A 16,717-nucleotide genomic window follows, 5' to 3' on the forward strand; every position below is an offset into this window, starting at 1 on the left:
ATATCCCCAAACATCTGGTGTGTTCAGACTTCTGTAGAAATCAAGTAACTGGAGCTGAATTCCACGTCAGGGTTGGTGGCGTGCGCGGCACAGAGCAGCCGTGGAGCTGGAGCTGCTGGAGGGTTTGGTACAGGGTGGAGCTCTGGGTGATCACCTGGGTGACCACCTGATGGCTCGCGATGGCCATACGACTTCAGCGCCTGTGTCCCCACTCATGTGGACAGCTGCACTGGCCCCAAGCAATCGTTAGAGTGACGGCATTTACTGTTTAATACAGAGTTGCTTATAATCAACTCTGAAGTTCTCCAGGGTTTATGAGAATTTTTTTTGCCCTTTAAATGGGATTTGCACTTTACTCACATTCGAGAAACACTGTCCTATAAAGACTTGTTAAAGAGAATCAAGTCTTATAAGACCTTTTGTATATTGTATATAATGATGATGATAATTTTTATCTAGTTTTCAAACTAAGTACATCAGAATTTCTACTAGGAAATCTTTTATTTTTCATGTCTATAAAGTATTCACTAATTCAGATTGACCCAACCTGATTTAGCCTAAATTATCTATTGTTCTGTCAAAGCAAGATGAAAGTTGTTTGCATATCTGCAGTCTTGCCTTGGAGAGTTAATATTTACCCAGCTATGAAGTAATACATTTCTATGAGTAGCACAAGGCAGTGCTTCACAGTTTTATTCAAGACAGGAATAGCAGTGAAAAAGTCAGTTTTTCTTGTACGTAAGTAATGATCTAATGTAGTGAAGAGCTCTCATCATTTTGAAGGTTCATGTGCTATTAAGATCACAAGTTGGAAAGTCAACACACAATTTTTTGTGCTACTACCCTGAGTCAGGCATGTGCAAGGCACAGTAGAAAACAGAAATGGGTACCACTCTGGAGAAGACAGAAATAAAAACTAAAGGTTAGACTACACAAAGGTTTCAGAAGACTTGAGGGATAAGTTCTAAGGGCATGGCAAAGGGGGCAAGTCTAGCACTGGCTGGGAAACCAGGAAAGCTTCATGGAGGAGGTGACATTTCTATCAGGTTTCCAGGGAGAAGAGGATTTCTAAGACAAGAAGCCAGCAAAGGCAAGAAGACAGAGGCATGAAATTCTACAGAACGTAACTTGCTCATCAAACAAACACCGGATTTGGGAAAGTCATTCTACGGTTTCATCTTTGATGTTCCTCAAAAATATGATCAAGGTAGGCAAAATTCAGATCACCTATATTTTGTCCCTTCCATTTGTTGCACGTTTCTTTTTTGATCCTCAACCCTGATGCAGAGAAAAATATATGTCTAATTCAAAGCAAGGGCTACTTCTGGATTTTAACACCATGGTGTGGTGGAGGTACTGATATGAATACCTGTGGAGACTATGAAATTTACATCTGTTTAACCATAAATGATATAACAGTGCTAAAATGAATCAAGAGAAATTTAGAGACACTCGGAAGGCATTATGAGTGCATCTGAAATCAGGTTAAAAAGAAGCCACAGCTTTGCTTGTGATTTCTGAAACATTTCTTTGTTTAATTATAGAATTATTTTCATCTTCCATTCATCATAAATAATCCACTTCATTACTTAACCAAACCTTTTGAAAAAAATTTGGTATTTAGCATAAACAAACACTGAACATTAGCCAGAGGTGTGTTACTTTTAAACAGAATAGGGAAGAAATATTTTTAAAAACCCACAAAAAATTTTAGAACCTAGAAAAAAAACACATGAAAAGATCAATATTATTATCTATTAAAAAAATCCAATTTCATAACAACCATTAAAAAAAAGCCAGGTGGAAAAGTGAGTAAACAAAATCTAATATATTTCTTTCATAAATACACTTAGACAAAACAAATGCATAAAACAGACAGCTTGACAGTGTATAAACATAACAAAATATTTTAAGCTCTGAATAATTAAATCCCAATAAGCATGAATTAAAAATAAATTTTGATTTTATTTTTTGTTCTTTATGAAAAAATATGCCACAGCATTTGTGTAAAAAAAGAAATAGGCACAAACATGTCACTAAAGCCACCAAAGTTCACTATGTAAAGATTATTTGAAAACAAAACATTTTTTAAAGCAAAAGATCAAATGTTATCATAGCATTTTCAGTTGAATTTTATCCCATAATCACACCTACTATAGGTGTTAGACAATAGAGGTAGATAAGTTGGGGAGAATCAGTATTCTAATACTAGGAAGAAAGATTTTTATGATAGCTCAGAGAGACAGATGATAGGCAGACATTTTCACTTACTATAAAATCCAAAGAAGCTTGTAGAAACAAAACATGAAAGCCTTTTTGTGTTTTCTATATGCATCAAAAATAGCACGCAAAATTACTGCAGTTTTAGACAAAAGTGAAATTCTCGATAACTGTGTATACTACAGCCTGTTTAGCATAGATTTTTGTAGGGTCTGGTACTAGCCTTAAAATTTACACTGAGAATAACTTGCGAAATTTCTGAGGTTCAATGACATGGACAAAAGATGAGACCTGGTATTAACAATAATATAAACTTACAGTACTGATAAACATGGTAAGTTTCTAAGGAATGATTTTTTGTTGTTGTGGGCACAACATAGCAAAAACAGCTGCGGAGGATATTGCGTGGCCTCAGTGAGACCAGGATGCCAATACTGTCTGTCAAATCAAGAGAGGACGTGTAGAGAGGATATGTCAGGATGGTGTGCAGGAAATAGAGAAAGTGTTCCCTTAGTTCTGTGTCTTCCTTTATTCTCTATTTGGGTCCAGTTAAAGTTCTTGCAGCCACAGTAGAAGCAATTATTGGATACTCCTTTGAAAGCTGGTACCCAATTGGGAACTAATTTTACTTGTTATTTTGGTTAATGAATGCTGTTGCATTTTCTTTCCATCTGGCTAGACAGAACGTGTATATGTAACATTTGTTTGCATCTACGACCTTTATATTTTCATTTATTCATAAGAGCAATATGGTTTAACTTTTTAAAAAATGTTGCAAACATTTGTCAGATCTGCCAAGGAAATTCTCATTAATTAATTGTCTCAAATGCCTTGAGTGTGCTTAATTCCAGGATGTAATAGGCTGTTTCTGGCTAAAAGGGGCAATTCAGAAAGTGCTCAGCACATCTGTGTAATAGGAAAAAAAAATTGGTCTCAGTTGTGGAATGTGAATATAATCCATCATTAATTGTTGCTGCTTTCAAACTGATTGTAACATTTTTGTGTCTCGTATTTGGCTGTTACAAGTGTTCAAGTGTATTGGAAAACAGGTAAGAAAAAATTATAGAAGAGGAAAATCATATTAAGATATAATTTAAGGACCCTGAAAATCAAGTTATATAATCTAACTTGAAAACTTCACATAATTCACTCATAATTCAAATATCGGGCTTTTTCTTTGAAGCAGCTTATAATATATTTAAGCCATATAGCATCACAATCTCTTATAATGGGAATGAGGAATTTCTGTGTGGAAACTATTTGAAAGAATGCCTTAAAAAATGATGTCAAGGAATGCAGAGAACTTACTCTTTTTAGCATCTATTCGCTCTATGACCCCTGCTGAGTTGATAAGAAAGAGGCATGTCACAGTTGTAGGAAAAAAAGAATCACACAGTAAATCAAAGTGTGCATGGATAAGACTTTGGAAATGTTCACTGTCATCAGAAGGGCATTTTCCTGATGGTGTGACCTCATTTCAAACATTACAGTAACTATTATAGTATTGCACAAAAGGTGGTGCAGGGAAAGCACGTTTGCTTTTTGTCACTTACTATGACTGTTTCCTGCATTAGGAAAAAAAAAATTAACTCCAAAATATTATACCACCCCTGGCAGCAACCAACAAAGGATGTTTTGGAAATAACGCTCTTGTCAAATACATTTTAAGGCACTTAAGCAGGTATATCATATTTTTGTGTAAAAAAATAAAATATTCATCGAAGCAACATTCACAAGTACAAGTCTTCAGAATGGTTTGCCTGTACAATCCTGTACATATATACACCACTACAGAAAGTGCGCCTCCTGTTATACTGTTGGCCTCGTCAACTTCACTCCCTGCAAGAAAAGAGAAAACATGTTGTTCAGAGTTGGACAGTATCTATGAGCAAAGTGAAAGTATCAATTAACACCCAATAATTTATGCTACTAGAAGGAAGAGGCGGCCCGCCCAGATGGCATTCTATAATCGATAATTCAAACTTTTGGACACAAACAGATTTACCAGCCCATCTTGCTGGCCAGCACACTTTGTCATCTGCCCTGGCCTGGCTGGCTACTCACACAGATCTCCTGTGTGGATGGTGCCTTGGGTCTTCATCAGTAGTGTTCGCTGATTAAGTAGAGGAGGTGTTCACGGATACCCCAAGGCCGGACTTTTTGTATTTCTTTTAGTGGTCAAAATCAATGGATAAATTCTGGGCTTTTCTGGGTTATTCTAAATTAGCCACTGATTATTCTAAATTAGCCAGTGGCTCCATAGGTTTGGAGTGGTTTCTTTGCAAAGGAAAAATGAACAACATTGTCCAATTTACTCTCCCTTTTGGAAATGCTTCTGTTACTCTGCAGAACAAATCCCAGAGCTTCTAAACATTTAGAAGAAAAATTTACTATGATTAATTTGTTGTTCACTATGACTGCTTATTACTGATAAGAGTATTAGGATTTTCAAATAATTTTCTTCATTGTTTGTCAAAATTTATATGTACAAATTCTGACAATGCACACACATATGAGTAAACATAAGCATAAATATAAGTGGAAGTTTTCAAAGGGGATAAATAGCAAAAGAAAGAAAAAGGTACTAAACTGCTTCTCTACCAACTCTGAGTAGGAGGCTCAGAGCCTGGAGTGGTCCCCAGTATCGAATGGATTTTATGTAACAAAATTTAACATTTTGTTAAGTAACTGAATTAGTGAACATGTTGGATGGGCTAAACTTCTCAGGTAGGAGGGCCCTGGGGGCCTAGGGCCAGCCTTCTAAAAGTGATGATATAATATATATTTCTATCTGGAGTGTCATTGTGGTGTCGAGGAAGGATCCTGGGGGCCAAATAGACCAGGATTCAAGTCCAAACTCCAGCACTGACTGAAATAACCACATTACCTTGGGCTAGCTGCCTAACTCCCTGGGCCTGTTTCCTCACCTGGAAAATGGGCACAGCAGAGCTTGCAATGAACATCATTGTAGACAATGACGATGACAATAATTATAGCAGCTAGCTTTCATCAAACACCTGCCAGTAATCCTCTACAACACTGAGAGTGTACATCTTATCATTAGTCTCATAGTGGCAGAAACTGAGATACGGAGAAGTAAAGTATGCCAAGGTCACGTGGTGAGAGCGTGGTAGGGCCGGCAGCCTGAGCTCTGTGCCCGGCGGGCTGGCCTCAGATCCATCCCCTGAATCAGTTAAAGGATGGTAGGTGCTTAGCAGAGCTCAGTAGGTGGGACTGTGGCCATTCCATTTTCAGGATATTAAGGACATGACACAGGGCACTTTGTCATTGGATGTCTCTTCTTCCCACACATCTCCTGATAATAGCTGCTGCCTCATGTACAGGCAACAATAAGTCCTGGCGGTTCTAACCCACCAGGAAGGAGCCAGCTCTATCAGCGATACCATGTTCTATGCATTGTCTAAACTTCTTGGAAAACACCCAGTTTATTTTGGTTGATAATTTAGGAAATCAAATGGACAAATACCTAATATGTAACAAGACTCTAAGTTTGGTGAAATTAACATTGTGTGGGCTCCTTTGCTACTTGAATTTTATTTTTTAATGCCCGAACACAGTTTTGCCATATAAAGAACTTATTTTATGTCTGGAAAATTAAAAATAAATTAGGTATTCTAGATAACACCAGGTACTGTTGCATTTAGAAAGGCATGTGAAGTCAGGACACAGATGAAAGACTGGGAGGGACAGAGGTGATGTGCACCAGAGTGGAGTGTGCACATATTTTGAGTATATTTACTGAACCTTTACCCTATGCAATATGCCCTTCAATATGAGTGAATTAAAAAGAGCTTTATAAAACTGCATTTAAAGTATAATTGTCATTTATAACAGTTTAAAACCTTTAACCCTTAACTCTCCTGTTCAAATTGAAATGGATCAATGCACCACTATTATGATATTTACTTAAGAAAATATGTACTTGAGAATGTGGATATGCTAGCAAAAGCTAAAGCATATGAACAGTTCAGGTTCAGGAATAGCATTTCAGTCTAATTTGGATCCAAATAAGATCCTTCCAGAGTCTCACCTTCTGCCTTGACACCATCCAAGACTTAATTGTTGGCACCAACACACTCCCCAGAAGGATCTGAGCTGGGTGGTAGATAAGCAAGGGTACGGATATCAAAGAGAGATGTTCATGGCCTGCGAACACTATCTTCAGCATTGGAATTCCTGATGAACAAAGAAGACGAAAAACCTAGATGCAAATTCAGTCTGTCATCCAATTAAAGACACACTCCATTAAAATCAGAACTTCAGAATAGCTTATTACCATATTTCCCTATGTGTATTCACAGAACTGAAGTGGAAAGAACTCACCAAATCTTCCTTTCACTATATAAAGCTCTAAGCTCTAACTAGAACAGATTAAAATGAAAAGGCGGTCTGTATTCAAGGGTACCAATAACTCTCACTGCGGATTAGCAGCCTGTCTAACAAGGAAAGGAGAGAAGATTGCATGTGACAAAATTGGCTTAAGAAGGTTGAAAAATATTAGTGAGAGAGAGGTTAAAAATAGATCTTCTCTTGCTTAGTAGAGAAATAGGCTGTTGGTCTTTAGGGAGGTCTGCCTGGCACCAGTTCAAAGCCTCAGCACTTACTTTTGAGAGTTGAAAGGATATGGTCAGATAATATATGGTATATGCTGTTCCAAGCAGGAGGGTACTTAATCCACTGAATATTGATAAAGGCTTTGCATGTTCTCTTTTGGCCAGAGATCTCAAAGTGCTTTACAATCACCAAACAAGGCTCATGCAATTTTGTATACGGCAGATGAATTGTAAAGTTACGGCTAAATGTTTAACCCTCACAGTCAATGTCTTATTGGAACTCAAATGTATGAATACTACTTTGTGAGTCTACCATTCTCTTATACCAAGGGCAGGGTGTGTATGTTTTGTAAGTGGCTGCCTACAGAGCATACCTTTTGAGCTTCTATAACTAACAAAATTCAGATACTAGCAGTTTAACTATTATTACTGATTGTTTAATACAGCCATGGTCTTCGGAATTGCTCTGTACATATATCAGCTTTTTCAAATGAATAGCTTTAATAGCTTAGCTTTCTTCTTGTTTCTCTGAGAACGGCCTCTATAAAGGACCTGAGCTCCTAAACATGCACAATGATGGCGCATAAATAACTTTTTATTGTAACACAACAGGGAAGGCTTGGCTTTTTCAATTATTTTTACCTTCTAATAAATTTCAAACCTTTATTCAAAAATGTATTTCATGGCTGATTTCTTTTTCACAGCCTCACATATCATTGCCATAAACTGAAAACACTTAACCCTTCCCAAACATCAAGTCTCTCTTAGAGCTTCCAGAGTACACGTTTAGATTTTTGCAGTTTCTGTCTTCACACTAATATAAAAAAACCAAAATAGCTTTCTTTCTTTTTTTTTTTTTTTAAATAATAACCTTTAAAACTTTACTTGTTCTTGAAAAGCAGCATCTGATTCTATAGTTTTGGAAAGTTACTCCAATGAGAAAATTTTAAGACCTGCCACAACTCCTCCTGTTTCAAAGAAAGGTTATCCATGCCTTGGCCCACAGGGATGATGCTGAGAAACTGGGGGACGGAAGGGAGTAAAAGTGAGGCTAAAGGGAGTGATAGAAGTATGAAGATATTTTGTCTCTAAAAGTGACCAAAGTGGGACTTTCTGACCCAAAATTCAAGGACTATGGCTGCTGGGTTAAGTCACCTGAGCTATCCCTTCTTGGCTAAGAATCTGGGCTCTGTGTCATTCTTCAGCAAGCTCATGTGGGCTCAGAAGGGAAGCCAGAGCCATACAGACAGTCCCAGGTGCTGATGTCACAATAAGTAAACGAAAAGTCGATTGCAAAATATGCAAGATGTCTAAATGTAAGCAACATCACAAACTCACTGTGACAAAGTAGGTACACAAAGATAGCGGCAGTACCAATGCCAAAGGTATGTCCCGAGTGCTTACTATGTGGCCTGATCTGTCAAATGCTTTCCCATAGGAAGTGAAATACGCCTCACAATAACCCTGTAAGGATGATGAAAACTATCCTTTTCACCATTTTACCAGTGAGGAAACTGAACCATCTAGTGGTCAGGAAACTTTCCCCAACAGTAGACTACAATCTGCCACTCAGGACACCTGAATTTCCGGTACTCTGTATCAGGTAAGGTCAGTTCAAGATGCTACGGGCACTGCAGCTCCAGAGAAGAACGGGGTCTGGCCTGTAAAAAGCTTTTTAGTCCAGCTGTTCTTTTGGAATTCATTTCCTTTGAAGCACTTCCAGGGCAGCAGACCTCGTCAACCTCCCCCCTGCCCCCGCTCCCCACACCAGGATGTCCCCTGTGATTTCCGGTGGGTGAAAAGCTAAGTGACAGCTAGGGCTACCACAATAGTGGCAAAGGAGCCACGGATTCAAAGACATAGCCAAGTCTTGACCCTCAAGAAGTTTCTGGCGTACAAGTGACCTCTACCTTCTTTGGACCCTAACAGCAAGTGGTAGGAAGCTCTCTTCTGGCCTGTGCTGGTTCTGCAGTTCTTAGCTCTCATATTCAGACACGCCCCTCCGTGCGCTGCTCTCCAGAGGGGGCGGGACTCTGCACACATCAGCCCTCCTGGTCAGCGTCTCCCTCCAAGGTTCTGCCAACAGGGGCACTAGAGGGAGGCTGGAGAAGGAGGAGGAATTTCTTTCCAGGTGCTTGGGCTTCCTGCTGGCAATAGCACCTTCACCGGGCAGGGGTAGTTTTTTGCTCCAGCCCATAACTCATCGTGCCCCTCGGAGCCACAGCACCAGCCCTTTTCTCACTTTGCCTTTTATGACAGTCATTCGCCTTACTTGAAAAAGGGAGGGGATTCACAATGACTTGCAGCTGCTGCAAACATTTGTCAAATTAAATAGGAATTTCTCCCTGCCATCTTATGTACCTGCAATACCTTCTTGGTAGTCATTAAGGTCAAGACCCGAGACCCCTTCATGTGTCCACCGTGTGTCACCCTCACATGGGGGGTGCACAAAGCAATCACTCAGCAGGAGAAGAGGACTCCAGAGACTCAAGTCACATGTTATTTGTTTGGGGAACTCCTATATTCCCTTGGACTTAAAATCTACCTCACTTTTCAATCATTCAATGACCTACTTTCCCTTTCAGTTATCAGACTTTCTTAACAATCTCCCAGTTATGGCAGCCTTTCTTTTTTCCTGCTTTCTTTCGCCCTCTTCCCCACCTTCCCTCCCTGCAATCCCAGCAGAGCTTCCACTCCGTGCATTTTCATTTTCTCCAAGGTCAGAGTGGAAACAGAAGTTGGGATAAGCAGATGAGAGTTAACTCCTCCGTGTTCCAGTGCTGTGTTCCACGCTATGGCGGTAACCACGTGGGAGCGGGGAGTTTACCGTCTCTGTTCTAGGGCATCTGTGCCATTCGGCACTATCTGGATGACAGCTGGAAACTCAATAGAGAGAAGTTGGAAACCTGCTTAAAAGCCACTGCACTCACCGTACTGTGATTTCTGTCACCTGGGCATGAATTTGGCAAAATTTGCTCTTCAAGTAGTCAGAGAAAATCAGCTGTACCTCTTATTCTGGAAGCCTATGTAATGCACCACTCTTTCTTTGGTCTTCCTCACTCCATAATAATTCACTTCACCAGCCACTCAGTCTTTCAATCAGCACTCCTGGAACTGATCAACCACTCTGCGAAGGGTGAGGCATGCCCGGAGGCAGTACATGAGGGGACACTGCCTTTACGTAACTTCCTGGGCACAAGGGGGACCGCTCACACCCCCATTCCCATCCCCATCCTCCAGGGCACCGTCAGCTCTCAGTCACACTTCCCGCATGGTCTCTCTGGCTTCACGCTTGTCCTGTTCAAGCCATTTTCCATTCTGTGACCGGAGTGAACATTCTAAAGTGCAAATGTGATCATGTCAAATCCTGCAGAAGTTTATCACACGGGATAGACTCCTAAGTGTGGCATATGAGGACTTCATGACTTGGCCCCCAGCTTATGCTCTTCCTCCCTCTAAATCTCATCACTCCTCTGCCCTTGGACCTCCGTGCTCCAGCCACAACAGGCACCTTGTGGCTCCTCCCACCCCTCCGTGCCCATGCGTCGCGCTCTGTCTAGGCCTTCGCACTTGACCTCCTTCTGCCTGGAACGCCCACCTTCCACTTCCTGATCTGCTCAACTCCTTGGTATGCTTCACCTGTCAGTTCCTAGGCTGCCTCCTCTGGGGAGCTGTCCCCAAAGTCCCGAGGCTGTCCTTCAGATCCTCTCTACTCCATACTGACCTGTGCCAGGGCATTCCAGCCTCACCTTCGCTCCCTGAGCATTGACTCTTGTGTGTTTCCCCCACCAAGCTCTAAGCCTCTTAGGGTCGGTGACTGTTTCCCCTTCATCTTTGAGCAGACGGTAAGTGCTCAAAAGGAGTGTGTTGAATGAATGAATTCGTATTTTTCCACATTCCATCATAAAGTTACCGTGCAGACTATCACTCCATTTTTACTACGTTCTTTAATTAGGAAAAAAATAGTAATAATTTAAAAACCCAAACAAACTTACTAGAAAGAGTTTTCTTTTTAAAGTAAGATTTAAATATAGGACTCTTTTCATCTTGCTATCACTGCAGTAATATAAATGAAGCAAATTAATTTTAATGCTCCCAGGTACTGATTCTGTGTCACCATGGTTGACAGGATTCAACTAGACTTTATGAGATGGCATTTGACTTTATGGAAGTGAACACTATGCACGCATTTACAATTTTACAGGGACTTTAAGCTGTCATGCTGAAAAATGTTTATAAAACATTAATCAAAAAATGCCTCTTTAATACAATGCATTGTCTGAAAGATGTTAGAAGGCGCATATTGTAAATGGATTCTTTTTCTGACTAAAGTAATTTCCACCAAAAGCATTTCCCCATTGCTCTACAAGTACACTGTGTGGATAGATAAAGAGCACTTTCTCAGCACATTACTACCTGATCCAAACACTTGGGAAATCACTAATGTACAGCATGCCATATTTCCATGTCACACATGACACATTTGTCTAAAATTATCCAACAGAGTTTGACACTGCAGCACATTCCTTAAGCAGAGCTTTCAACTGACATCTGCCAAGTAGGAACTTCAAGTAAGAGCTTTCTTCTTCTAACAAGCAAGTAAGGGTTTTCTTTTATCCTATACCCAGGATGGAAAGGATAAAACAATATGTACAAGAACGAGTTTTTCCCCCTATTTTAAATATGTTTATTTTATGTTCTCTGAATTAAAAAATTCCCTTTGTATCAGTGTTCAAGTTTCAATAATTACTACATCTATTGGACGAACAGTTTCTTATTTTTCTCATTTTTTTTTTTTAAGAAACAGACATTTTTCTTCTTCGATTAAATATGGACTTCTATTTAACTTCCACTGAAGGCTGCTCTGTTGTTCGCAGTATAAAACCATCTACTTTACATCATTGGTCGGAGTTTACTTCCTTGTGCAGGAGCACAGTGTTCCCACCATTCATTCAAAAATACTTTTCGGGCCTCTGCTATATGTGAGTTTCTGTTCTAGGTGGCTGGAGAATAACCCAGACAAGGTCCTTGCACTCGTGGGTGCTGCTTTCTGTAGCTCTTGCCTGGACCCCGTCAGCTTCCCACGGTCTGGTGGCTGAGTGCCAGCCCTCGTGGTCCCAGCAGCCCCGACCGTCACTAGCTTACCCACTTTCTATAACTCAAGGCTTGGGATCATCTCTGACAAATCCCATTTGTCTCTCTACAGCTAGATCAAGTCACCAAATTCTGTAGATTCTTCCTCATTTACCATTCCCTTTCCCCCTCGGTTTTGACTGCCATCTTCCTAATTCAGTTTCTTATAACATGAAGCCAAGGTTACGCTTTCAGCCTCCTGACATCACTCCCTGTCTTCACACTCTTCCCCTCATCAATCCTACAAACCACAGCCAGATTAATCTTTCCCAAACCCACATTAATTAAAGCCGATACCCTGCTCAAGAACTGCAATGACTTTCCAGTGCCCATTCATCAAATCCTTGACCTATTTAAGTTCGGTAAAAAATAATTACTACCACCACTCTGTATGTGCTACTGCAGGCTAAGCACTTGGCCTGCATTATCTCATTTAATCCTTACAACAGCCCTATGAGTAGGTGGCAATTTGCCCATTTAACGCTGAGGACACTGAGGTTTAGGGCAGTTAAGTAACTTGCTTAACGTCCCACATCTGGTAGGTGGTAGAGGCAGAATTGGACTCCAGTGTATGTACTTTTAATCACTAAGCTAGGTTAATGCCATTAAACCAAACTGCCCCTTGCCAATTGCTGTCACTGGCTCAGGCCTAGCACTTTCTTATTTTTGTAAAACCTGAGGCCCACCTGGATCTTGTCCTTTCTCACCATGTACCTGAATCTGATGGGTTCACCAAGGCTGTTTTCTATTTTCCTCCACCATGAAGGTGGCCTCCCTACTCATTTCTGTCTTTTGAAGAATGAAGGCACACTTCCTAGTTGTACAATACAATTTAGCATTTAATTATGTTGTCCTTATTTTCTTTGTGTAGGTTTTGGTTTCCCCTAAACACAAAGTATTATATTTTTCTTTTAATCTCCTGCAATGTTTATGCAAAGGCTGGCACTCAATACATAAATGATTGATTATTGAAGTAAAAATAGGTGCTAATGTTTCCTGTATTGAAAAAGATAGGATTTAGAACAAATACTAGTTGCTTCACTAGACTTTAAAGAGGATGCATTTATATACCCTCTGGGAGACGGTTACACTTCATAGGCAAAAATATATTCCATATGGCAGGAAGGAAAGAAACTGGACGAACCAAGGAATACAAACTTTGAAATGAGTCTTGAAGTATGGAGTAAGAGAGAAAATGTATTGAAAAACACCTTTGTGTCTTTTAAAGTCTAATATCACATTCGCTTTCCCACTTAGCTAAGAGATAGTATACTCCAATCACCTGGATCATTTCCTGTCTTTCAAAGATTCATTCGCCTGAATTCACATGACTTGTTTTCCATTTAAATGCTTTCTCAGACTTTTCACTGAGTTCTGGAGAGAGCTGCTGGCAAACCTGGAATCCAGTTGCTTCTCTCTTCAGTTGTCATGGTGATTTCCCACTTTTGTTTAGTTTGTTCTTAGTTAGAAACATCCATAAGTTTGCCATCCAAATGTCCTGAAGTTGTTATTTGAATTCTCTCTCTTCCTCCTTAGTGAATCTTTCAGAAAAGCTCATGTTAGCCTTTGAAATTCATGGGTATGGACGGTCTCCTCAGGCACAATGTAACCCAGGAAGGCAGTTGCTGTCTGAGGAGGACAGCCACTCCATTCAGACACCACTAACGCCAATCTCTGTGCCCCATACCCACCACACACGGCTTTCTCTTCAGACTTGCTCTTCAGAGACAGACTGGTCACAGAAAGTCAAACTCACTGGCACTGATTTATCTCGAATTACAAAACAAAGGGGCAATTATACAGTTTCTAGAGCACAAAATGAAGCCATGATAAGGTACAACAATGGTTTCGGGATTTGGTTAGAAAAGGCTTTCAGTTAGGATTATCCTAAAGCAAGCTAATTTTCAGTACTAATGGCTGTTGTTTCATGCAGGGATTTATCATTTATTATATCCAGGAGCCGACAGGAGGCTGCACAGTGTAGCAGTTAAGCAGCCTGGCTCAGGAGTCAGAGAGTCCCAGGTCTGAAAGCCCTGTCAACCAGCCACCACCTGCGTGATTTTGATTGGGCCCAGTTATCTAACCTCAGTTTTCCTATCTATAAAATGTACCTACTTTATAAGTTTTTGGTTTTTTTTTTTTTAAATAAAGACTAGGTAAAATAATATGCAATGTTTGGTATATAGTAAGTATCTATCCATTTTGTGCCAGACACTTCTGTAGGTGCATCAACAAAACCCCCTGCCCTCATGGAGCTTACATTCTTGCTCATTTACTAGGGAGACAAGACAGAGAACACCGTGCCAAAGCTAAGCAAAGAGCAAATTCCACCCAGTAACAAAATCATGGCACAGGGTAGTGGGAAAATGTTGCACTACTGTAGGAAAAAAGTTGTTAGGCAGAATGGATTCAGTGAGTTTAGTTATTCTAATTTTTCTCTCCTTTTTAGAGAGGTGTCAAAAGAAAGGCCACCTGCTTCCAGGTTGAAGGGTACGGCTTGCCTGCTAGATCGGTGGGCACTGCCCCACGCTAGCTGACAGTGTGGCTTTTCGGGCCAGGCAGTGTTTAGTCTGCACAGCCCCCAGAATTCCATTCTGGTTGTAAGCCTGGCTGTTCTAGGTCTTCTTCCAAACCCATTCTGCGACATTCCAAAGGCTGGCAAGTCAACTTTCTGTAGAGTCCCCCCAGGAAGGGGGACAGGATGTCACAGATCATGTGACCTGCTCTCCTTGCCCCCCATCTAAATGATGCGTCTTCTGCTCAAATTCTCTGAGCAATTTTAATATGCAGATTGCACTGCCTTGCACTTGCAATGATTTCTATTTCACTCGCTTCCTTGTTCTTTTGTGTCATTCCATCTTTTACTGAAAACTCCTGCCATTTTATCTTTGGTATCACCCCACCACAGCATCAGAGCCTCTACCGTTGCTTTACAGAAGACAAAGAAAAAAATATTTTCATCCTATTTATACAAAGAATCATCTAAAATGAGATACAGCTAAATGATACATGTGAATTAGAGCTCTCTAGTGGTTTTCTCAGCATCCCAGGGGTGGGTGCATGGAATCTGTGTAGATTTAGCATTTCCAAACTGCTGAACACAAAGCCAGTAGCAGCAGCTCTGGGGTGTCTGACAAACCCCCTTTGCTAGGGGTCTGGCAGAAAAATAAGACAATCTCGTACCAGGTTAACAGATATGTGCAAATGGACTTTTAATTTCCAAACTCTGAAGCCTGAAAAGTGTCATATGGTTATCTCTGTAGGTAGCACATGACACGATAAAATCCACACAGGAGATGCCAGCCAAACATGCTACACAAACTGCAACCAAACATTCTCTCTGTGTCCACCAAGGAACTGCTTTTCCATTGAGCCTCAGTATTGTTCTCCTGGCCCCTCCTCTCCTCTACAGTGAAAAAGGTTTGAAGCTCAGATTTCTTTTCCGGTGTAGTCAGGAGTTATTTAGCTACGCTAACTATTAATAAAACTTCCTAAAAGTCTTAGCCTTCTTTCATATTTAAAAAACAGAATTCAAAAATATTCCTTTATCCAAAAAGAATTAGGCCAAGAAGAAGAAAATTAACACATATGAGGTTGTAAACTAGATGTCTAAGGCCATTATCAAGAGAAAGGAACAAACTTTCCAGCAATCAAATCTTTAAAAAAATAAAGCGGTATTCATGTTTTAGTCTTACAGCAATCACACCTCACGCAGGACTCCAGAAGCCACATCTAGAGTTTATGGATGTTTTTAGTCTTCATTTGCTGTTGGTAAGGCCGAATACTGATTGTAGCAAATACCTACACAGTGCTTACTATGTGCAAGGCACTGTTTGGAGAATGCACAAACATTAACTCATCCACTACTCACATCCTCGTGTGAGTAAAGCTACCATTATTATCCCCACTTTTCAGATTAAGAAACTGAGGCAGCAGATAAGTAAAAATTTGGCCAAGGCCACACACAGGTAGCAAGGGAACATAGCTAAGATGTGACTACAGACAGACTGGCTCCAAAAACTGCTCTTTGCCATTCTCTATGTCTGAAATGCCTGAAAGGGCAATATGTCAGAATACTTAGGAACCCTAGAAAAGGGATGTTTGATAATATTAAGATAGAATAATGGAGGGTGAAAACCTAGGGAAAATCATATTTATACAAGAAAGGTCTGAAAGGAAGAGAGGTACCTCTTTCAACAAGGGTGCTCATGGCCTGGGCAGGCTTTTATTTGCTTTGCATTAAGGTTTATGACCATTTTCAGCACATTTAGAAAATCAAAAATTGGATTTCAGCCTTCAGTTATGTGGGTTTTAATCCTATTGCTTTGCTGAAAGTTTTAAGCAAATAAAGATGCAAGAAAAGACCAAAATGAGCAGCTGGTGTTATTTCTGTTTTGAAACAGGTATGTTCTGATTGGAAAAGATGTTTAATGAATGGCCTGAGCCGACTCACCAGATGCTGACAATGAAACATTTAACTCTACCAATTGAAGGTTTCTGCCTCAGAAGATTAGGTACACCTTCACCTGTCTGACAGCATTGTAGGAGTAATTAGCAAACAGGGAATTCAAGAATGAATTAAAGAACGGAGCCATAAAGCCTTCGTTCAAATACTGGCTGTGTCTTCCAGGAGGGGCCACCATGTTTATGGAGATCAGTTGGCAGGAAGTAGTGAGATTACTTTTTTCCTTTTCTAGGCTGTGAATGAAGAGTTGTTTAGTCTTCTAAAGAGACAATCTGTCTAATGTTCACACTCACAGGATGTGAAAACATCAAAAATAGAATGAGAA

General features: G+C 40.3%; 1 protein-coding gene across 2 annotated transcripts in view; it reads right to left on the bottom strand.

Annotated features, from left to right (window-relative positions):
- Positions 1-1,508: 1,508 nt before the first annotated feature.
- SLC10A7 (solute carrier family 10 member 7) overlaps positions 1,509-16,717 on the bottom strand; it is a 208,712-nt gene continuing 193,503 nt past the window's right edge. For both annotated transcript variants that reach the window (XM_069492941.1, XM_069492940.1), the window contains 2 exons: positions 6,272-6,417; positions 1,509-4,059 (listed from right to left, as the gene is read on the bottom strand). In XM_069492941.1, coding sequence (XP_069349042.1) covers positions 4,030-4,059; positions 6,272-6,417 — 176 coding nt within the window. In that variant the 3' untranslated portion in view covers positions 1,509-4,029. The remainder of the gene's footprint in view (positions 4,060-6,271; positions 6,418-16,717) is intronic.

Source organism: Eulemur rufifrons, chromosome 18, assembly GCF_041146395.1.
Source record: "Eulemur rufifrons isolate Redbay chromosome 18, OSU_ERuf_1, whole genome shotgun sequence".
In the NCBI taxonomy this organism is placed as follows: Eukaryota; Metazoa; Chordata; class Mammalia; order Primates; family Lemuridae; genus Eulemur; species Eulemur rufifrons.